Here is a 24719-nt window from a genome sequence, read left to right as displayed (position 1 = left end):
TTAATAGAATAAAATATTTGCAATCAACTTATAGGAAATGATTTGCGTATCAAATTATCAATCAGTCATATATGATTTGAATTCAATGTGTACGAGCTGAAACATATACTGCTTTTTGAAATACAGCGCAAGACTTTCTTATGGCGTGTGTGAGCATCCATGAGGCATATTAATTAGACAATTAGACAAGACAATATAGTCTTGGAAATTTGTAAAGAAAGTCACTATCAAGCCAACTAAAGTTCCTTAATTAGCTGGGAAAACATGAACAGTATCTTCCATAAATATTGAAACTGTTCTACATACCATGCATGCTATTTTTTTCTACTTCTTTTTCTTAATTATTTAAAACTGAATTAACTAAAATTAGTTTAGAAACCCGGAAAATGGACAATATAAGCATCCAATGACACTGATATTAGGTATATATTTCGACAGGTTGTGGGAGTTTAGAACAACAATAAAAGTATGTGTGGATTTCTATGTAACGTAACTCACGTTACAATAATAAATTATTTATAAAATTGGTTAAAGATTAAATTTGAAAAGTTAAAAAAGTTTCAAAAACACTTTAGACATTAAAATATTCAATATAATTCATTGGTTATCATGAATCCAAAACTCGAATACCTGCTAACGATTCTAAATAACAATAAAATCTATTCAACCACAAACAATTATTTATTTCAATAAATCCTAGTCAATCTAAAATCAAACTAAATGAATGAAATAATAATTCTTTAAGTCTCCTTAGTCTCAATTTTGTCTTTATGATCTAAAAACAACATTAACTAATGAGATATATAATCCTAGTGAATAAAATACATGATTATAAAAATAGTTTCGCAAACAGGACTATTCTCAACCAACACAACAAATTGAAAAATCAATCATGGTATCCACATTCTTCAATAATAACACTAGTGATAACATGAATATTTGAAAATAATAATTTCCTCATAACAAGATATTTTAATGTCATCTCACATGTTTTTCATATAACAATGATAATATCACAACCAATGTACACAACACTAAATAAATCAAATTTTATGGCATTCATCGTTATGTGGCGATATACTCCTTCTTAGAAGAAGTTACCTCAATCTCTTGTGGACATAAAACCAATCATATGGAGCATCAACTCAATCTCATGTAGAGATATACTCATGCTCCTGCTGAGTTCCGACAAGCTCCTAACGAGTTGTATGGTTCTCCTCATTCTTAGCAGAATCTCCAATCTTCTACATTGAAGCGGAGGGACGTACCTGCAAAAGGGACTCTGATGAGCAAGTTAGTGGTACTTTGAAGTGTTTATGTATCTATTTGTGGAATGATTAAAACGTACTGATAGTCTTTCCTTTAGGTCTATATATACATGTTTGACTCTGAGGGAGTTATGCTTTTCAAGGGGTCACATTAAGCCATACCAACTAACTGCTCAAGGGACCATGTCGGTCGTGCCGACTAACTACATCAGTTATTGTGGGGAGCCAAGGGCCACCACGATTTGAATATAGGTCAAGCTTCTTGGGCCACACAATTCATAAGCCGCCAAGTTCTAAATTCATGTGTGGATGATAGATTGGGATATGCATAGAATGATCGAGCCGAGGACGTCGGTGTTTGAGCTCTGTTTAGAGTGTAGGAATGCTCAAGCGTACACAAGTTGAGGTTGTCGTGGTGAGCATAGTCGAGTTACATAAATAGAAATAGAACTGCCACGTGGATGTAGGATTTTCTACAAAATATTAAACATTGTGTGACACATGTCTTGATCTATGTGGTCGATCGCGATGATCCTTGGGTGTCTAGTCATTTCAGGAAGCTTAATGGGGCACGTGTAATGATGCGACTCTTCATGGAGTTTTATCATTTCGTTTCACATGCCGTTTGTCAATAGACATGACTGCTCATGAGGTGCCTGATGGGGAATGAAGCACTCACACTGCGGGTCATTAGGGTTGGGCGCAAAGAGCTACGTTGGTGGTAGAGTGAAAGGTCTCGAGTCCTTTTAAAAGGGGTTGTTGTGTGTGGACCAGCCACACATCTTTCTTCCTTGCACCTTTCTCTTGTTCTTACATCCTTCCTACTCCTACCTTTGCTCTCGCTTTCCTACAATGGAAGTGTTCTTCGTTCTGCATCCCTTGCTCTTGATTTCCTTGCGCTTCTTGCTAGATATGCTCCTTGGTCTTGTTCCCTTTTTCTTTAGTCCTTTGTTCTTTGCTTCATGTGTTATGTCTTCCTTTGCTATGAAGGATGGGTCTCCCGTTCAAGGTAGGTTCCTTGTGGCCAGGAAGGTTAGGGGCATAGGGAAGTCTAGGAGTGAGAAAGACTTATCTGTTTAGTCTCCTTCATCCAATTATGATTTAGAGAGAACATGGGATTTCTTAGTGAGTGTTAGTGAGGGGTGGGGGTTCGTGAGGAGACGGCAGAGATGGGGGGAGATCCATTAAAGGGATGACTACGTTGTGGAGAGTGGTAAAGGGGCTAAGAAGAGTAGGGGAACACATTTTCCCTTCTCACCATCCCTTGGTACAAGTGGGTTTCCGTGGAAGTCAACTCGTACCCTACTCGATTCCAAACTCGCAAGTCTATAGAGGAGTTGAAAAGGAAGATCAACATAATGGCCTTGGATGACATCGAGTTGTTGATCGTGGAGCCTTGTAGCACCAAGGAGCACGTGTTTATGAGGGCGTCAAAGGACGAGACCAACTTTGTGTACATGTATGAGGATATACTAAAAAAGTTGAACATTCAATTTCCTTTTTTGAATTTTGAATGCGAGATGTTGAGTTTGATGAATGTTTTCCCTGTGCAACTTTATCCTAACAGTTGGGCCTTTTTGCATTCCTTTCAAATTCTTTGTAAGAGTTTGAAAATTGAGCTCACTATTAATAAGTTCATGTACTTTTATTAGTTAAAGATAGGTGTCAAGATCGGTTGGTCCTCCTTGAATGCGTTTAAGTTTGGAAAAATGTTCTAGTTGTATACCTAATCTTGGAAAAAGTTCAAGTTGGGTTTTTTCCAAGTTCATTCTAATCTTGTTTGTGGGGACTCGAAAGAGTTGTTCTTTAAGAAGGATAAGAAGAATCCTATGTTTCCTTTTATTGGAATCATTTTCTTTTTAAATTCAAATCTTGTCCTCTCCAACTATTATCGACCCAAGAAGTCAAAGACATTGAGATTATAAGGGAATGGCCACACAAGATGTCGTGTAAATTCATTATGGCTATTCCGAACTCGCATTTTCCCGATCACGTTCTAAGTAATGAGTATTGTTATGCTTCCATCTTTTTTTATAAAATTGGGGAAGTATTGATTGGTTTATCTTGTGCTTTTTATAGAAGTTATGAAGGGCTATGATTACAAGAATTTGTATGAAGGAACCTTCAAAATCTGACCCAACAAAGAAATCTGTGAAGGTTATGGAGGAAGGAGTCAAGGGGGGCAATGTCAAAGTGGAGATCGTCCATTTGGATGGACAGAATGTGGCGGACAAGGGAGCGGAAGAGAATAATACCGACAAGGGATCCGTTGGTGTGATGGATAAGGAGAAAGAGCTAGAGGAAGAGGTGGTTCAGAGGTCACTCGTGACCGAGATGGAGAAGGGCCTTGAGGTTTAGAAATCGGTGTCGATGGCATCCAGGGATAATCCAAGTACCGGAGGGTCGAGTATGAACAAGGCTATCCTCTGCTACCATGAAGGCAAGTTGCGCCAATTGGATCATGTGTCTGCCTCACATTGTTTCTTTATGGAATGCCAACTTGACTGGTCCACAATTTGTCCAATCAACTACTTTTCTAAGTCAAAGCGAATGTGATAAGATGGACTATGTGGGGCCAGTGGAGAGTGTTTGGACACCATCGAGATCTTCCTTGGTTAGTTTATTATTGTTGTGCGTCATTGGAAAGAGATGGTTTTAAAGGTGGACAAGAAGACTAAGGCGATGGTTGCACGAGTGAAGGCCATGAAGGTTCAGGTGAGCAAAACCAAACAACTTGTTGTGGAATTGGCTAAGAGTAGGGGATTAGTGAGGAAACTGGAAGAGGATTGTTAGTCATTATTTATGACTAACTTTTGTATTGAATAGTTACATGAAACTAGCATCTTTCCTCCAATTTATGGTTTTTTTTTGTAGGAACTGTACATATTTTCATGTTTAGTTTGATTTTATATAGTAGATACTCCCATTTTGTGAATTAATGTTGAAACCACTTCAGTTTCAGGCTAAAAAAAAAAGAAGGTTCAAGCAGTTGATGTCTCACTAAGCGAGGCATATGCGCTTAGCGAGTGACATCCACTAAGCAAGGCATCCAGCTCGCTTAGCGTGTTGGGAAACCCTAGAAGAGGATCGGTCAAATATGTGCTCGCCCAGCGCACCGCAAGCTCGCTCAGCGAGTCGTTTGTCTCTTCTCGCGCTCAGCGTGCCCAGCTCGATAAGCCAAAATTCACTTACTCTCACTTAGCGAGTCAATCTCGCTAAGAGAGTCTTCAGAAGCTGAAACGTCCAAGTAGCCTTTAAAACATTGAAGTTGGCGGAAACTAAAGGAGGAGTCAAAAAACAGAGTCAAGAGAGAAGCTAGAGAGACAAAAACAAAGCCACCAAGAGATTTTAGGTTAGAGGAGTGAGATTAGGATTCTAGAGGTTGAATGAGACATCCTCGACCCTTCTTAGCCATTTTCCTTCACTCAAAATCTGTTCTTCTCTGTATTGAAAGCCTATTACTTGTAATGGAAGGCTAAACCTCTTGGTTGGGAAGTTCTGTTGAACCTTTGATGTAAAATTCTTTTACTATCTATTTAATGTTATTTTTATGTGTTCATTGCTTCTATCCATGCTTATTTTTACATGCTTGTGGCTTGATCACCCATTTATATGTATAGTTAGGATTTTTAGCATTGGAAAGTGCTTTAAAGCCTTAGAACTTGATAGAGCAAGCTAGAAAACTGTATGTCTAGGAATGAAGTGCAGCGATTTAGTCCATATTATATTGTAGACTTAATGCAACTCTTTTAGACTGAGTTTGTTGAGGGATCAAAGATGAGGTTTAAAGAGAGTTAGACCCATTAACTCGAGGGATATTGGTTTGTGTAATTTATCAGCATAAGAACACTAGGATAACATTAAATAGAGAAAAACACATAACAACATCAAGAAAATTCAGTGGAATGACCCAACACGTTTTACTTGATTGTTTTACTTCTCAAACCATAGATATTTTTTACTTGACTGTTTTACTTCTCAAACCATAGATATTTAGTTTATAGTTAATAAGATTTTCACACAAAAACCCAACTCGATATTTACTTGCTTTCGGTTTATACAAATGTCTGCTCACTGAATATACATTTTCTGAGTGAAACAAATTCCTTGTGGACTTGACACTCGGTCTTACCGTTTTATATATTACTTGTGCGACTCGGTACACTTGTCGAATAGCATCGCGAACAAGTTTTCAGCGAACAAGGACCTCAACAAGTACATTGGCAATCTGTCGAGCAAGTCTGAGGAGAATAAGGTCTTGAGTAGCAAGTGAAAGATATTGGCACTAGGGTTGAGGGGAATTTGGAAACTACAGAAGACAAAGTTGCAGATCTGAAGAAGAGGATTGAGAAGCTGAGGAGCAAGTTACAAAAGAAAGAGGAAGCGAAGTGTGCAGTGACGGTCGAGTTGGACGAGGTCAAGAGGTTAATCGTCTAAAACCATTGAGAAGGCTTTAAGAAGACTCAACGTCAGGTTAAGGTGTTGCTTTTGTCTTTCGACCCTGCACAACTTGATGTAAACTTTGATGTCGTGGATGGCGAGATCATCAGGGAGTTACAAATCTGCTCCGAGTCTGAGGGGGAGGAGGAGAAGGAGGTAGAGTCGAAGTAATTGTTAATGTAGGAGTTTTTAAGTTTTGTAAGTTGTGTAAGAATTTCAAGTGATGTAAATGTTTTTTTTTGTAAGAATCAAAGTTAAAATGAATGAAAATGTTTTATGTGTCGAAGTTGAGTTGTTTGTATGAAACTCTTTTACTGGACAAAATTTTAATGGAAGAGTCAAGTTTTCTACGGATTCGTTTTGTGTTATTTTCCATAAAAGGCCAAGGTTTGGATTCGACCTCATTTGGTTTGGAAAAAGGCCGAGATTCAATTGCAACTATTTTTATTTTTCGAAAAAAGCTGAGATTTGGATGCGACCTCCCATTGGCTTGAAAAGGCCAAGGTTCGAATTCGACCTGTTGTTTTCTTGAAGAAGCTGAGGTTCGGATTCGACCTCTCGTTGGCTTGAAAAAGCCACATTTCAAATTTGACCCTTTGTTTGCTTGAAAAAACCAAGGTTCGGATTTGACCCTTTGTTTGCTTGAAAAAACCAAGGTTCGGATTTGACCCTTTGTTTGTTTGAAAAAGTTGAGGTTCAAATTCGACCTCTTATTGAGTTCTAGCGAGGTACCTGCAAGAAGGACTCTACGAGCAAGTCATTGGTGCTCTGAGGTGTTTATATATCTATGTGTGGAATGATTAAAACGTACCTTATAGTCTTGACTTTAGGTCTATATATACACATTCAAATCTAAAGGAGTTGCACTTTTCAAGGGGCCATGTTAGGCCATACTGACTAACTTCTCAAGGGACCACGTCGGTTGTGCCAACTAACTGCTTCAATTGTCGTGGGGAGCCGAAGGCCACCACAATCCGAGTATATGCCAAGCTTCTCGAGCCATACAATATAACTCCTTTCTCAAAGAAGTTACTTCAATCTCAATCATGTGAAGCATTAGCTCAATCTCATATGGAGATATATTCCTTCATCGAAAAAGTTACCTCAGACTCAATTATGTGAAGCATCAGCTTAATCTCATGTGGAGGTATACTTCTTCCTTGAAGAAGTTACCTCAATCTCAATCACGTTGAAAACTAGCTTAATCTCATGTGGAGATATACTTATTCCTCGAAAAAGTTACCTCAATATCAATCATGTGAAGCATTGTAAACTCAATCTCATGTAAAGATATATTCCTTCCTTGAAGAAGTTATTTCTATTCCAATCATGTTGAGCACTAGCTCAATCTTATATGGAGATATATTTCTTCTTCGAAGAAATTACCCCAATATCAATCATGTGGAGATATACTCTTTTCTTGAAATAGTTACCTTAATCTCAATCATATGAAGCACCACCTCAATCTCATGCGGAGATATACTCATTCCTCAAAGAAATTACCTCAATCTCAATCATATGGGACACCCGCTCAATCTCATGTGGAGATATATTACTTCCTCGAAGAAGTTATTATACCTCAATCTCAATCATGTGGAGGACTAGCTCAATATCATGTGAAGATATACTTCTTCCTCGAAAGTTACCTCAGTCTTAATCATGTGAAGCACTAGTTCAATCTTATGTGAAGATATACTCTTTCTTAGAAGAAATTACCTCAATCTCAATTGTGTGGAGTACCAACTCAATCTCATGTAGAGATATACTCCTTCCTCAAAGAAGTTACCTCAATCTCAATCATGTAATTATAAATCATAAACTTCATCAAATGAATAATAATAATAATAAATTTATTTTTAATAATAATAATAATGATACTAACTGTAACTCATGATCAACATAATATTGCATGCCAAACAATTAATAATTAAATTATCTAACTTCTTGCACCTAATAATAATTCCCAAATTTCTTTTATTAAGATTAAGAATCCCAAAAAAAATTTCTTAAGAAATATACCATGGAGGTTTTAAAAGAAAACAAAGTGTTTTACTTATGTCTTAATTGAAGACTCTCATAAGCCTCTAGACATTCCCACGACATATTTTACTCTCTCTCACGCACATAGATAAAACTAATATGTTTAAAGTAGAAGATAAAACAAATATTCTATCTTATCTTGTCTTATCTAAACTATATATATGTTTTCTTGTTAAATATATATTTTTTATAATAAATATCTATATTTATTTTTTGGGATGTTACTGTCTATGGTGGGCTTTTGTTGCCTCAAGCCAAAGGGGTACATTATCAGTTTATACAAAGGAATATGTTAATATACTCTAATCATTATAGGAGCATTGTACACCAAAAGAACCTCACTTAAGGGGCATTTGGGTCAATCTATAAACAGATATCTGCTCATATGTTTTTTTCATTGGTTTCAACAGCATATATACAGAAGAACACACTTTGTTACTTCCTTCAATTACTCCTAAATGTATGCCTAATAATATTCTGAGAATAACTATTCTACAATGTGTACGTTCAATTATATAAACAATCTGATAATTGTCCTATCAGTTCTAATATTATAGTGATAACATGACAGCTATCATACTTGATTACAAGTTAACTTAACAAAGCTTAATAACCCTTTTTAAGTTGATTTATGGATATTTCTAATGCCTAACTTATTTAGGAAGTAATCAAATTGTGGCTTGCCTAATGCCTTTGTAAAGATGTCTGTGTGCAAATAGAGACACAGACTAGTTTAATGGTATATCTGTGTGGCAATCCACTTTAATGTGATTTATTGTTCATTTATGAAAAACAAGGATTTTGGCCATGTGTAAGGGCATCCCAAGTGTCACATACAACTATACATGGGTTGATGCCAAGGTTGGATTTGGATAAAATACCTTTCAATCATTTTACTTCACAATAAGTTATTGTGACTGCCATAGGACAGTAGTCCACTTCAGTTGTTGAGGATTTAGACACTGTGTGATACATTTGAGTCCTCAAAGAAACAGAAGAGCTACCAAAGAACACCAATCACCCAGATAAAGAACCTCTGGTCAAAGGGTAAAAAACTCAATCTAAATCACACCAACGGGACAGTTGCAAGTTGCTATGTCAGCATACTAAGGACCTGTTTGCATAATTTTATCCGGAAACACTATTAGAATAAAAAAATAAGAAAAAAAATTAAATAAAATTCTTCATAAATTAAAATTACTTATAAGTTAATTTTAACTTATAAAGAAATTCATTTAATTTTTTTTCTTATTTTCTTCCCTTAGAAGTGTTTCTAAGTAACAAATTACTCTTGGCTGGGATTATTTTTCAATTAACGAATTACTCTTAAAGGCACCCTCCCAAGTCCCAATGATCCTTTGTCCACTGGGGCATGAATTGTGCATGAGAGAGAATGAATACAAAATAATTTGGCCTAGTATAAGGAGGTTGATTAGTTGGCCCACTAGATGTCTATTACCAAAAAAATCAAGCAAAGGACCTTGGGCAAAGATGAGTTTGTCGTTCTACTCCAACGGCACAATAGAAGGTTTGGTGCCTTGAAGCTCCTTCTCAAAGAAGATTCGAGAGCATATTTTATCTTCAAAATGGAAGATGCTAATAGCATTCCTAACTACTTCGAAACCTTAGTCCTTCATATGAAAACATGTATTCAATGAATAGCTATACAAGATCATTTCTTTTCTTGAGATAATTAAATTTATGTTGAATAAAATTCTTTACAAGTACTTACATTAGAAAAACAATTAACAAGCTTATTCTAAAGTTAAAATTAACTTATGCATTTCAATTTTTGGAAAAAATTATATGAAACATCTTCTATAATCAGGTCAAATGAAAAACCATTATTTCGAATACTTAAATGATCAAAAGATTTTAGAGTTGCGTTCCCAGCAAGGTATTCAAACTTCAACTAAAAAATACAATAGTTTACAGACTATATCCATATATTCTCGAGCAAAAGTGTTATTGATAATATGAAGATGAAGTAAAGCAAATAGCCGTGAGCTACTCATCATATTCCATTAAGAGTGACAACAACTGTACGCGGTGTAGGATAATCCCGATGCTCACAAAGCCATATACCCTAAGCAAAATGGAAATTTAAAATTTATTAACAATTTTGAAGCTATAATAATCTAGACTCAAGTTTATTACTATTAATACAAGTCCAGCTGTAATTAAATTTTACAAAAATTGTTGCTTATCCATTAATATAAATCTGCAAAATTATATAAATAATTTATTTTTTGTTAGATAAATGAAAGACTACACTAAAAATTAATTTAACATTAAATTAAACTGTTAATGAAGACTTTTTACATTGAACAATGACGTGACAAATATAGAAGAAGTATATGAAAGAAATATGGACTAGCAAAGAATCTAGATGTCCGAGCTAACGAGTGAGCGACTGGCTAGGTTGGCTTGTCTACAGACTAAACTCAATGAAGAGTTGTTGATAAGACAGTTTATGTTTACATAAAGATAAAATACAACCAAACTCAGTGAAATGTGTTGAAAGGCATTTCATGTTATCCAAAACTTGCTTGCAGTCAAGTTCGAAATTAACATTTTGAAGGTGCAGATTGTGAACCCAGATGGCTTCCATAGTTAAAGCCGTAAAGATGGCATAATCCCGAGCCACCATGCTCCTTTCCCATAGTTAGTTTGTCCCAACTAAGCCAATTAATTGTTCTTATGTTACAATTAGAAATAAATTTCTAATGTAATTTCACTCACTCTTTACAAAGAAAATAAATTAAATAACTTTTATTTTCTATGTCTTCTATGAGTACATACTGGTATTTATACACTCACTTCCTAATCTTATCTAATTGTTTAAGATAAAATCCTAATCATAACTTCCTAATCTTAACTAATTGACTTTTTAAAATAAAATACTATTTGTAACTAACTACTAATCTTATCTTAAAAATAAAATACTAATCATAACTAATTACTAATCTTGTCTAATTACTAACTAATTGACCCTTTATTTTTGACTTATTACAATTATCCCTCCCACTGAAACGGACTTGTCCTCAAGGTCGATTAGAATTCTAATCAAAATTTGGAAATTATTGTTGTACTGCATAAAATTCAAATAGCATCTTCAGGATTGGTATGTCGCCATTGGATAAGTACTTCCGTATACAGCTCGGTTTCCCTTCTTCTTCATTCTCCTATCCAAGACCGCTAGTGGCTGCAATTGAACTTCCCCTTCCTCATTATACACCGGCAAATCAGTTGAAACCGTATGGGCACCATGATGTTTCTTTAACAAAGATACATGAAACACGTCACATATTTTTGTTCTAGTGGGTAACTCAAGTTTGTACGCAACCTTCCTTATTCGCTCCAACACCTTGAAAGGCCCATAGTACCTAGCTGCCAATTTGTGGAAAGCATGGTTTGCCAAAGTAAGCTACTTGTACGGCTGAATTTTTAAATAGACTAGGTCTCCACATTTGAACTCCTTGTCCACTCGTTTGAGGTCAACATAATGTTTCATTCTTTCCTGGGCGCGAAGCAAGTTATGGTGAAGTAACTTTGTTATCTGTTCTCTTGTCTTGATGTTATAATCCACTGCTTCCACCAAAGAATCTCCTATTAGAGTACTATTTGGCATTGGTGGAGGATAGCCGTATAAAGCTTCAAAGGGGGTCAACTGAGTTGCACTATGAAACTTTGTATTATACCGAAGATCTACAGAAGAAAGATACTCTGACCATTTCTTCGGCAGGTCACCAGTGACACATCTTAAATAAACTTCGAGTGCTTTGTTGAGGGCCTCGATTTGCCCATCTGTCTGGGGATGAAATGCAGTTGATCGCAGAAGTTTGACTGCGTGCTTCTTCATTAGTTTCGTCCAAAATGCACTCATAAATATATTATCTCTATCTGAAATTATTTTACTTGGCCATCCATGTAACCTCACGATGTTATCCATGAACAACAGTGCCACCTTAGCAGCTCCAAAAGGGTGAGCTAATGGTAGGAAATGTGCATACTTTGTAAGTCTATCACAAACAACAAAGATGAAAGTCATGTCATTCGACTTAGGAAGACCGACTATAAAGTTCATTGAAATAGACTTCCAAGCCCTATCAGGAATGGATAATGGTTGAAGTAATCCAGCTGGCATCCTTAATAATGGTTTGTTCTGTTGACAAGTGATACACTCCTGCACCCATTTTTTTATTGCTTTCTGCAACCCTTTCCAATAGAATTGGTCTTTAATTCGTCTATAAGTTAGATCATCTCCAGAATGCCCTCCAATCACAGAATTATGAAAATGTAGTATTTTCGTTCTGAGTGCTGAGTTTGCTCCAATGACTACCTTACCTTTACGTCTCAAGAATTGGTCATCAAATGTGTACTGCTTATAAGGTTGTTGACACAATCTTATTTTATCCACTATCTTCTATAACATATGATCTTGCTTCCATGAGTCTTTAGCCTCCATCATCAATTGGGATATTACCTGGAAGATTGCTGCTAAGCTTCCTACTGGTTGTTGTCGCGACAATGTATCAGCTACCACATTCTCTTTTCCTTGCTTGTACTCAATGCTAAAGTTCAGTCCCATCAGCTTTTCAAGTCCCTAATTCTGCATTAAAGTTGTTGGAGGTTTTTCTAGCAAGTGTTTGAGTGCCTTTTGATAAGTTTTGATGATAAAGTGTTGCCCAAGAAAGTAATGTTGCCATTTCTTGACTGCAAACAAAATGGCATAGAACTCCTTTTCATATGCAGACAAAAGCTGGTATTTTGGCCCCATTGCTTTGCTGATATAAGCTATTGGATGACCTCGCTAAATTAAGACAGCCCCAATGCCAATTCCAGAAACATTTGTCTCCACAGTAAAGGGTTGACCAAAATCTGGTAAGGCCAGTACAGGAGCTGAGATCAAGGCTTCCTTTAGTGTAGAAAATGCCTTTTATGTGTCCCCATTCCACTTGAAGTCAGTATCTTTCTACAACAACTGTGTCAAAGGTTGATCTATCTTCCCATAATTTCTGATAAATCTCTTGTAATATCCTAATAACCCAAGGAAGCCCCTGAGTTCTTTAACTGTTGTTGGCCTAGGCCATCGTTTTATGGCAACTATTTTATCTTCATCTGGCTACACCCCATTTTTTGAGATCAAATGGCCTAAATAATCTATTTTTGTCTTCCCAAAACTACATTTTTTGTGATTGAGAACTAGGTTATTGTCTTGGAGAAGTTGTAATGTTGTACTCAAGCATTGAATGTGCTCTAGTCAGGTTTTTGCATATACCAGAATATCATAAAAAAATACAAGGATAAACTTCCTGAGATAATCATTAAAAATGTCATTCATCAAGTTCTGGAATGTGGCTGGCGCATTGGTCAGCCCAAAAGGCAAAACCACCCATTCATAGTGACCGTTATGCGTTCGGAATGCTGTCTTGTGAATGTCCTCTTCTACCATCCGAACTTGGTTATAACCACTTTGGAGGTCCAACTTGGAAAAGTAACATGCATCATGAAGTTCATCTAATAAGTCTTCAATTAATGGAATGGGAAACTTATTTTTGACTGTTACAACATTCAATTTTCAAAAATCTGTGCAACACCTCCAAGAACCATCTTTCTTCTTAACCAGTATTAGTGGAGATGCATAGCAACTAGCACTTTCTCTAATAAATCCAGTGCTAAGTAATGATTTCACCTGCCTCTCAATTTCTTCCTTTTGTGCATGCGAGTATGGATAAGGTTTCAAGCAAAATGGTTTATCATTGAGCAATGAAATCGTATGATCATATCTTCTTTTGGGAGGTAAAGTGGTAGGTTCTTTGAACAATTGTTGATAAGTTGCTAATAGAGCATCCAACTCAGATTGCTGACTTTGAGTTAGGTGTTGAAAATCAGCAACTGAAGAATCACTGTAGCAATATGGTCCTCTTATAGCAAGCAACATAGCTTGACATTGTGTTGTCTTCAGCTTGCCTGTAAGTTCACTCATATATGTTGACGCTTGCTTACCCTGTAAACAAAACATCTTCCCTTGATGTTCAAATTTCATGGTTAGCTGAGCACAATTCCAACTTATTTCCCCTAGTGTCCTAAACCACTGCATTCCTAGGATCACACCAAAAGTACTACTTGGCAAAACCAGGAAGTCAACGACAAATACAAGATCATGAAATTTCCATTGCACCCGACTACACTTCTTGGTTATCACAAGTTGCTTATCTGATGCAACCGTGACCGGAAAACCTTGAATATTTTGAGATTTGAGACCTAATGTTTTTACCCAATTCGCACTGATAAAATTGTGTGTGCTTCCAGTTTCCATCAAGAATGGCACAACTTGTTTCTTAATCATGCCTTGCAGTTGCAATGTACTACCACCAGCCACACCTTGTAGAGCATTAAGGGAAATACAAACATCTGCATCCTTGACCATATCTAAACTGCGCTTTATGAGATCATTGTCGTGATCCTCATCAGATTCGGATTGTATGTCAACAATCTTTTGATCTTGTGAGGAAATAATAGCATTTAACTTACCCCATATCTTACATTTTTGCTTATGATCTCGATCCCATTTGTCACCACAGAATCGACACAACCCTCTAGCAATCCTGTCACTAACCTACTTCCTGGAATTATTATTGGCAGTAGATACCTTAGAATCGGTTGGATATGTTGGTTGTGTTGGGTTTTGAGTCTGTTGCTGATGCAAAGTTGTAATTGGAATCGTTCTATGATGTTGTGATGTAACAGACCAGTTTCTTGAATACTTGGCCTATGAATATGCTTGAATCAGTTTCGTTGGAGAGAACTTCTTGGTCATCTCGTGAAGAACCTCATCTTGAAGTCTGGCTATTCTGACCACTTCCTAAATTGAAGAAGGTTTATGAACCCTGACAGATTTCTCCAATTTGACAGTCAAACCAGAGAGAAAGAAACTTAATGCTAACTCTTCTGGTATAGCAATACGAGCCAAAAGTGTGTCAAACCTCTCAAGATACTCAATCAGGGAATCTTCTTGCTTCAATCTCGCAAGTTCTGCCACCGGGTCATCGGATGCACCAGTGTCAAATCAACTGTCTGCGTCTTGCAAAATCTGCTGCCACGTCTTGTGTTTGTTATTCACATTCTGCATGTAATGCCTTTGCCAAGCAAAAGCCTTACCATCCATGGACAATAGCAACAAACAAATTTGTTGTTCTTCCGATGTTCCTTCCAATTCAAAAAAATATTCGGATTTTGCCTTCCATTCTCGATAATTAGAACCATCAAAAGAGGGAAAAGGGATTTGCGCCCTATCCACCACCGAGACAATGGGTTCATGAGTCCCACTATGATTTCCATCCTCAGTTGTGATTTTAGGTCCCTTATGTTGGGTTGCAAGCGAAACCATTAGTCCCTCGATAGATTTCTGCATCATCTCGAATGAATTTTGCATTGATTCTTGAAGATCAGAGACGATCTTCTCATAAGAATCCATGCGTGTCTCAAGCTCTTTTGTTGTCAACATCGTCACCTAGCAATCTGATACCAATTGTTACAATTAGAAATAAATTTTTGATGTAACTTCACTCACGCTTTACTCACACAATGAAAGAGGAAACAAACTAAATAACTTTTATTTTCTGCATGCCTTCTATGAGTACATACTGATATTTATACTCTCACTTCCCAATCTTATCTAATTGTTTAAGATAAAATCCTAATCATAACTTCCTAACCTTATCTAATTGACTTTTTAAAATAAAATACTAATCATAACTAACTACTAATCTTATCTTTAAAATAAAATACTAATTATAACTAACTACTAATCTTATCTGATTACTAACTAATTGACCCTTTATATTTTAATTATTACATATTCCTAAGTTATTGTTTGAACCCCATCAAAAAGAGTTTAACATCCTTTGAGTCTCTTCCTCTAGAGTGGAGGGTAAAAGGAAAGTACTCCTGCAATAGGATGGAATAGCTTGAGCCATAGACATAATGAGCATCTCCCTTCTCACCTTAGAAAGATGTTTGCCTGACCAATGATTTATCTTCTTCCAAATTTTGTCTCTCATATAGTTGAATATAGCTTTCTTTTTCTTCCCAATCATGGAGGGCATACCCAGATAGTTGCCAAGTCCCAAGCATTCAGAAACACATAAGAGACTGGAAATATTATCCTTGACATTGCTAGGGGTGTTCTTATTAAAGAAGATCTCAGACTTCTGGAAGTTGATCACAAGGCCAGAGGATTTCTCAAAAGAGGTCAGAATGTTTTAAAGGACTTCAGTATGCTTATCAGTAGCCCTATAAAAAAGGAAACAATTATCAACAAATAGAAAGTGTGAGAGGATGGGAGCTCCTTTGATATCATGGATGCCTCATTTTCCTTCTACTTTCTTCAAGAGCACTATGAGACCCTCCATGTATATAATAAAGAGATAAAATGATAATGGATCTCATTGTCTCAGACCTTTTCTAGGGAGAATAGGACCAACAATGTCTTCATTAATCATAACATTAAAATCAATAGTCTCTATGCACAATCTTATCCAACTTATCAACTTGGTGTCAAAACCCATTTCCAGCAATAAAGCAAATAAATATTCCCTTTCAACTTTATCAAAAGCCTTGCTTATGTTGACCTTTAGAGCAAATTCACCAACCTTACCTTTTACCTTGCGCTTCATGTGGATAGTTTCTATAGCAACGAGTACATTATCTAAGATGGACCACCTATCAACAAATGATGATGCTCACTAGAAATGCATTTAGGGTGCAAAGTTTTTTAGCCTATTTGCAAGGACTTTTGATATAATTATATACAAAACATTGCATAAAGATTTAGGTCTCAGATCAAGCATAGATAAAGGATTCTCCTTTATCGTTATGAGAACAATATCATTGTTTTTCAAGAGAGGAGGGAATTCACCTATATTAAGGAAAGAAGTTGTTGCCATAAAGATGCCATCTCCAATTAAATCCCAAAAATGTTTATAAAAAGTTGGATTGAAGCCATCGGGCCCGGGGGACTTGTCATAGTGCATTTGGAAGAGAGCTTGGCAAAACTGGCCTTTGCTGAAAGGAGATATGAGAACATTATTGTCTTCTTTAGTGATCTTGATGTCCACATGATTAATAGTGTCATGATTTGGAGGCAATACCACAAATAGTGTCATGATTCTCTAACCCCACTTCCAGATCATTTAAATGTGCTACAATGTTATGCTTCTTCCTCGCACTCGTAGCTACATGAAAAAAACTAGAATTTGAGTCCTTATCACGAAGCCAAAAGGATTTGGACCTTTGCTTCCAAAATTGTTCCTCGTGATCCAAGAGATTATTCATCTGGTTTTGCAACTCTAGGAAGTGAGAGATAGATGTTGGATCATGGTTGTTACGACATAGCTCAAGTTGGAAGAGGAATATTGATTTCCTGGATCACTACACCTCTGAGAGGATTCCAAACTTTTGTCATCCTCTCTCTTGGAAAGGAGAAGGTTATAAGAAGTATTTGAGAGAAATGGAGGAAAAAATATTTGAAAGAAGACTAGTTTTTATGATGAGAGAAATGCTTTTGTTTTGGCTTCTTTTGGCTTTTTTGAGTTTACTTACAAATGATAACTTTTCCTCCTTTTATAGGTTTCAAGGGAGAGTTCTAAATAAATTAAGAAAGATTTCACACACTTCAAGGTAGGGTTCTACACACTTCTCCCAACTACTTACTTCTACACACTTCCTCCAATTAAATATTAATTTTACTTATTTTTACACTTCTCTAACATTTTCTTTGGAGTAGTAGCACAAACTTAATGGGTCTAACACTTGATTAATGAACTAAATCAAATTTATATTATTCAACACTCTCCTTTAGAATTAGCACACTATAGATGGTTTTGTTAGAAATATTGGCTATTAAAAATTGCCACAAAATGTAAGCTTTTTTTCTCCCTCTTTTTTATCCTTTAGCTCTCTCAACATACTCCTTCCTCTTATGTCTTTTCAATCTGCCTCTTCTCCCTTCTCCCTTCGTGTCATGGATTCTCTTTTCTTCCCCTTATTCTCCTCTTCTTCTCACCCTTTGTCAACACTATCATCAGCCACCACATATTTGTCGTCATACACCCCCTCTCAAAATCAATATCTCATTTTTTTCTTGTTTTCGAGGAAAGGGTGGTGATGTTGTTGCAGAGGGCGGCAATGTGTGGGGTGAAGTTAAGGAGTTCCTTTCCAGCATGAAGCACATGGCAGGCGATGCATATATTCATGGGAGGATCCCCAGACCTCTATGCCTCCACTAGCGACCCACCGCTATAGTAAATCTTGCTTCGGCGATGATTCAAGGTTAGAGGAAGGCGTGTGATGAGGATTCAACATCGGTGATGAATGAAGAGGTGGGGGAGTTCTACGTCATTCACGTAATGTTAAATATCCTCTTGTTTGGGTCTCATTTAAGAATACATTTGTTGGGTGGATTGAAAAGAGAGAGGAGAAAGGAGGAGGAAGTAGAGGGAGCATAAGGAGAAGAAGAGGAGGAAGAAGCTTATATTTTGGAACGATTTTTAGTCATTGATATCCTTATCTTATTAGCGGCAACTTCAAATGGATGGAATGGTCATTTTGAATCAGTTTAATAAAATAAAGTATTAAAATAAACTCTTTGAAAGAGGATTAAATTGAAGAAGAAAAAAAGATAAAACATCAAAATGAGAATTTAGCCAATATTAAACTAGTTAGTTATGAATTTAGAGTGTGTTTGGATGAAGAAATTTAATAGGGTAATTCAATTTTTTAAAGGATTTTAATTACTTTTCAATTAAATAAGATTTTTGGATAAAAATTTGAAAAGAAATTGAAATTTGAGTATTTTGATCAGGGATTTTAGTTAACTTAAATATTAACATTTCAAATTCTTTTATTTTATGAAAGAATTTGAAATTCTTTTGTGCGGTAGGATACCACACTTTCTCTGGCTCCTTCATTCTCTCACTATTCTCTCTCTTGCAACAGCTTCTCCCGAAAACCTCTGCGCTTGTTCAGCTGCCGACGGTGGTTTCTGGTGACTACATCGGAAAGGAAGAAGAAAAAGAAGCTGATGATGGCGCTGCCGATGCTGCAGGACACAGTCGTGGTTGAGTTGAGGCCGAGGGACGATGATGAGAGCGTGGTGGACTTGGGAATGAAGGTTGTTAAGCGAAGGGAGACTCTCAGGGCGGTCACAATGGCCAAGGCTGTTGCCTCCGGTCAGCAGAGCAACAACACTGGTATTTTGATACGCTTGTTGCGCTCCGATTTGTCGTCCTCGACGCCGCCAAATGTTGGAGATGCCGCCGTTGCCGATTCCGGCCACCACTGGACTAGTCTTGCTGCGCTCAGCCTCTGCGGCTGTGGCTTATCGGTGAGTATTGCTTACTCTTTGATGGAACTGTCACTCTTGTGGTACCTTTGCTATTTGCGTTTCATGGTATATAGTTATAACGACTGTCAAGTGAGTTTTGTAGATATGCTGCCAAGTAGTTTCCGAAATTGAAGGAAGGAGTTAGTGATTTTGTTTGTTCTCTCCTATATTCTATAGGAACATATGAAAGATTTTGGATAAAAGTTGAAAATTTCCTTTTGGAAATATCAATGCATTTTCCTGAATTTCAAGGGAACAAACACAAAATTTTAGAAATGAAAGAATTTAAATTGAAGCATTTGAATTTCTCAGAATTTAAAATTCTTTAGAATTTTAAATTTCTTTATCCAAACACACTCTTAAGATTTTTTTATTTTATGTAGATCAAATGTGTCGCTCCTCCATGCATCCTTCTTATCTTGAGTCCAAATTTGTGGGATCATTCGTTGCAAATTAGGTTATAACAGAACCTTTAATTAAGTAATAAAAACTTAACCTAACCACTAGCAACAAACAGAATCTTTATAAGAATTATTAAAATATTTGGTCAAATTAAAAATTTCGGTGGAAAAAAAGTCGGAAGAAAGAAGAAAAAAAAAAAGAATCACTTATCAGTATTAATCTTGACCAAGATATCATTGCAAAACGTTGATTTAGCTGTTACCTGCCATGTCCCCATATTAAGCTTTCCATTTGAAATGGGTATCCTAAATTAAAAACACAATATATCTATCAGTGGATTGATGATAATATATTCCTCGCATAATAAATCAATTTGAACAAATAACTCACATGAGTGCACAACCAAACATCGACGATTTAATATGTGCCGGCATGTCATCTGGCCCTGAAATTATACATATGTAGAAATTAAATGAGCTGGCATGTCATCAATCAAATCCAAGATAGTTGACATTTTTGCAAGAATGTACAAGCCAACACAGTTGAAAAAGAATCAGAAATGTAGAAAGCCAACAGATTATGGTATAATATTATAAGTGTGCGTCTCTTGAACAAAAAGGTTGCTCCTATACCTCATTTTCTATGCCATATTTTACATTTCTCTTATGGTTATGGATAGAAATTAGAATGTAGAGACAGAATAAAAGGAGTGAGTAGTGTAAGTGTAGAAAGTTTATGTTACCAAAGACTAGTTTTGACGAGTTACCAAATATTTTCTTAATCCAAGTTCCTCCCATTATATCATTATTAGATCGCCATATCAATAAATAAATATATAACATAAGGAATATTTGAGAAAGGCGTTACATATCATGGAATTTGCTATCCCTTGGTTTGGTTAAAATAAAAAAACTAACCCTCTAGAGTATGCTTCCAAGGCGCAGATGGTCCCTGTAAACATATATATGGAAATTTCATTTCAAGGCCTTTTGTGGTAAGACTGTACATCAAAATATAAATTTTTATAAGAATTAAATATGTTTAAGGTCTCTTATAAATGATTAAATTTTATTTGAGATCCCTCATAAAAAAATTTTGTTGTTTTGAATTCATGATATATTAAAATATTTATTTTGAATCTTATTTGTATTCAGTTAAGTGATGACACGACATTATCACAATTGTTCATAATATTGAGAAGATCAGTTTGTAAGATAATATATAATATCACAACCATTCATAATGTTGAAAATATTAGTTTGTAAGATAACATATTATCACTTAATTGAAGATAAAGACTCAAAACAAAAATTTTAATATATAAGAGAGTTAACATAACACGCAAATTTATTAGAGATCCAAAATAGAATTCAATAATTTATCAGTAACCTTAAACATATTTAAACCTTTCCATAAATATTAATGTAAGAACTAAATAAAAAAATTAACCTCTGGAACTATCCCATTGAGGAAGGTTTCTGTATCATCCCGAACATCATAGTCATAATTCTCATTGATGGTAAGAGAAGCACTTGTGTGATGCACTATATTTCTCATTAGAAGTTCATTCTATGAAGCCCAAATTGAATTGACATAACAAAACTAACAATAAAGAGGACCCAATTAATAAAATAAATATACTTACAGAAGAGATGGGCCAGGCCACACTGGTATTCAGACAATTCTTGCCGAACTTCTTTCACTATCTGAAGCAATATTATACATGGTTCATATGCAATACAGATTAAAGCATAACAGACTATTGATGCACAATATTAGAATTAGTAAAAAGAAAAAGAAAAAAAATTACAGAATTTTCAAGTATTAATTGCAAACGCCATTAAAAGAATAACGTGTACTGAAAACAACTTTTAACAGTTGATGTCCTCTTTCCTATCTTCAATTACTCACCCCTGTAGCTTCAATAATCATCTTCTATTACAAAAAAATAGTGTTTAAATGATCAGCAAGCATATAATAAGAGAAATAGTTGTCCTGAAAATATATGGAATTCTTATTATTTTTTTTATAAACCAATGGAATCCTTTATGGGAGACAATCCTACTTGAACATGTAGAGAAAATCATATCTGAGTCAGATAAAATTATTATTAATAAATTGTTACATATAACTGCTCGAACTCAAATACTCAATTGTTAAACAAGAACAGCCCGTACAAGTTGATTCACACACTTGAAATTAACAAACATGGGATTTACAAAGAAGCGAGGGAAAAAAAATGATTGAGGTATAAGTTCAATAACTCACACACCTTAGAAGTGATTAAATGACAACCACGTTTAAGGGGAGGCAAAGTTATTGTCTTCTGGGCCCACTTAGGAGCAGCCACCTTGGCCGTGGAAGTGGGGTCGTTTACGGTTGCTGGGTTCGTGTGCAGTGACTTCACGCGAACTGGAACCTTAGCTGGTAAACAGATTGAGGAGACTTGCATGCTTAATACTCGAAAGGGAAAATAAGTGCTTCCACCGAATGAGTGAGTGAACTAAATTGAATGGGTCGTGTATAGTCAGTTAGTCACATTGAGCCATGAAACCAATATTTTATTAGGTAGAATATCTGCGATGTATAACACAGGGCATTGGTTGTGGTTGTGTTGCCACTAGCAAATGGTGCAATCTTGACCCCACATGTGTAAAGATTTTGCTGGCAGAAACCAGCGGTTACGGTTGATTGGTATTAGACTGAAAGAGTTACTAAAACTTCTATGTTATAAAACAACCAAATGACTTGTTTAGTCTTTTATTTTTTTCAGTTTAATTAGTTATCTTTTAAATTCATTTTAATCAAGTATTTTTTTTAATTAGATTCAAAGTAATTTTTTTGTCAATCTAAAATAGCATCATTGATCATATAAACATATTAACAGCTATAAATCGTTAAGAAATGTAATTTTCTCCCTCTACTTCCTCTTTCTAAATAAAAACAATCACTGAAAAGAAAATTATTCTGATAATAAACAACAATCATAAACTATGACAAATTCAAAATTGCATGTTATAATTACAATTGTAAATTTGTCGGAGTTGATGACATTGAAATTACTTGCTATTTTATGGGAAATTTTTTTCTAATATGGTCCATTTTTAATCAAATATTCCCATCATTAAGTAATTGAGATTTGCAACTGTCAAGTAATTGTGATATGCAAACATTTTAATTACGAGTAACTATGATATGCGAATATTCTAAATCTCACAATTTGTTGCACATCCAATTAAGTTTTGTGACATCCATTTTTAAAAGGAGTGTGTTGATATTTCTTTGGGTCATCAAACTTGATTTTCTTTCACTACACAAACTCCATTGAGATAGCGAGGTTTTGAAAAATGAATGACACCTAGATTGAAAGCATTTGGGAAAGATCCAGAGCAAGTAGAGCAAAGGATAGCAATGGAGCAAAGGACCGGCAACCTGTGGATACTCGTTACAGCTATCCATTTAATATCTGTGACGGATTTTATCTGCAACTATAATTTTTCTGCAATCCCTACTCACCCCCCACCATAATATATTAACATAAACAAATTATATTACATTTGATGTTTTTTTGTTAATATAAAATGTTAGTATGAATTATAATTTATATCAAATGCATTTTTTTATTAACATAGTTTATGTTTAATATCAAATGTAATGTTTGCAAAATAGATTGAGCTAATCAACAAAATTAATTATGCACGAAGCAAGTTGACTTGTTTTCTTTTAGCAATAAAACATGTGCATCTATTATAAATGTAAAATCACCAGGTGAAAAAGGTAGAGTGAAATCATATATAGTATGATTTAACTTATTAAATTGAATAAAAATTAATTGAAAAGGTAAAGATATCAAAAAAGTATAGAAAAATAAATTATATAATGTAATGTATCAAGGAAATGAATTGCATTAATTTAGGATTTTAATAATATAAGGAGTATTCAAACTAATTCATGTATAGGTCAAAAGAAATAGTAAAAAATGTTATCTTAACATTTTTTCATAATCCCTTTTGACCTATACATTAAATTATTTTTATATTTTTATATTATTGAAATTTTAAGTTAATGCTATTCATATCTTTGACAAATCACATTACATTGTTTATTTTTTTATATTAATTTGATATATTTACTTTTTTCAAATAATTTCTAATCAATTTAATAAGTTAAATCATACCATGATTTCACACTATGTCTTTAAGTCATTGATCTTGCATTTATAATTATGTACAAATAAAGAACGTAATATAACAAAAATTTAAAAAAATTAGTTAATGGAATTTGTAATGACCCACCTTCATTATCACACACACACACATGTGCATACATTACCAAAAAAGATCCACATTAATACAAAAACATGTCAAATACATATAAGTGTAAGTATTGACTTACCAATATAAGATTTGCAAGATCTTACATATATAGGAATTCACCCATTCATCTATTCTATAAACTTATTCTTGTTAGTCATCACAAAAACCTTCAATTCTAGGTTGAGAGTCCATCAACTTAGTGTTTATCCACATGCAATGTCATGTATACATTCAATCAACTTGAATACCACAAGTTTCATCTATATATGTTATAAGATTGTTTTTTTCTTAACAATACACTTAGGAACCCATCTAGAAATTCCATAAGCTATGTGAAAACATGAATTTCCTAAAAAAATTTGAATTTTCTAACATAGTTCTAAACTCCATTGGAAACCATTTAAATGGAATTTTCAACAAGTTTCCACGCTTAAGTGTCTGTTAATCCACGTTGAAGCATAAAAAAATTCCAAGACAATTTCTCCTTTTCATGATCTAGTGTGTAAGTCCTAGCAAAATGACGTCTAAGCCCCAACACAATTCTCCAATTTCTTTAAACTTCTACAAAACAATTTCAAATGGCTTCCAAATCTTTTCCAAAACAAATTTCACATCTTATACTATATAAACAAATCATTCCAAACCCAAAATCAACATTTCAAGCATGAAATACTCAAACAAAGCATTCAATCAAAGTAAAATATCCCTTACCCTATGAATTAACCCAAAACCTTGTAGAAGAAACTAAAGGAAAGAAGTTTGGGCTTTTGAGTGATCCTTCCTCCAATTATGGTAAAGAATCAACTAGAAGGGACCTAAAGCAAAATGAAAAACATGTATTTAATAAATCATTATTATATCAAT

The 24719-nt window shown here is 35.0% G+C and overlaps 1 protein-coding gene across 2 annotated transcripts; it reads right to left on the bottom strand.

The window, feature by feature from the left end:
* Positions 1-927: 927 nt before the first annotated feature.
* On the bottom strand, positions 928-22117 carry LOC114388262 (UPF0047 protein YjbQ-like). Of its 2 annotated transcripts, none has more exons than XM_028348668.1 (7): positions 21812-22117; positions 21185-21245; positions 20989-21083; positions 20457-20490; positions 19930-19984; positions 19802-19844; positions 928-1268 (listed from the first exon to the last, which is right to left on the bottom strand). In XM_028348668.1, the coding sequence occupies exons 1-7, from the start codon at positions 21989-21991 to the stop codon at positions 1245-1247; spliced, it is 492 nt and encodes a 163-aa protein (XP_028204469.1). In that variant the 5' UTR covers positions 21992-22117; the 3' UTR covers positions 928-1244. The 2 variants fall into 2 exon arrangements, with proteins under 2 accessions (XP_028204469.1, XP_028204468.1); XM_028348667.1 differs by lacking the exon at positions 928-1268 and adding an exon at positions 9568-9834 and having other exon boundaries at positions 21812-22113.
* Between the last annotated feature and the right edge of the window lie 2602 nt (positions 22118-24719).

The sequence above is a fragment of the Glycine soja genome, chromosome 15 (assembly GCF_004193775.1).
Source record: "Glycine soja cultivar W05 chromosome 15, ASM419377v2, whole genome shotgun sequence".
NCBI classification, from domain to species: domain Eukaryota; kingdom Viridiplantae; phylum Streptophyta; class Magnoliopsida; order Fabales; family Fabaceae; genus Glycine; species Glycine soja.
Note: the sequence above shows the minus strand (reverse complement) of the source record. Positions and strands in the feature narration are given on the sequence as shown.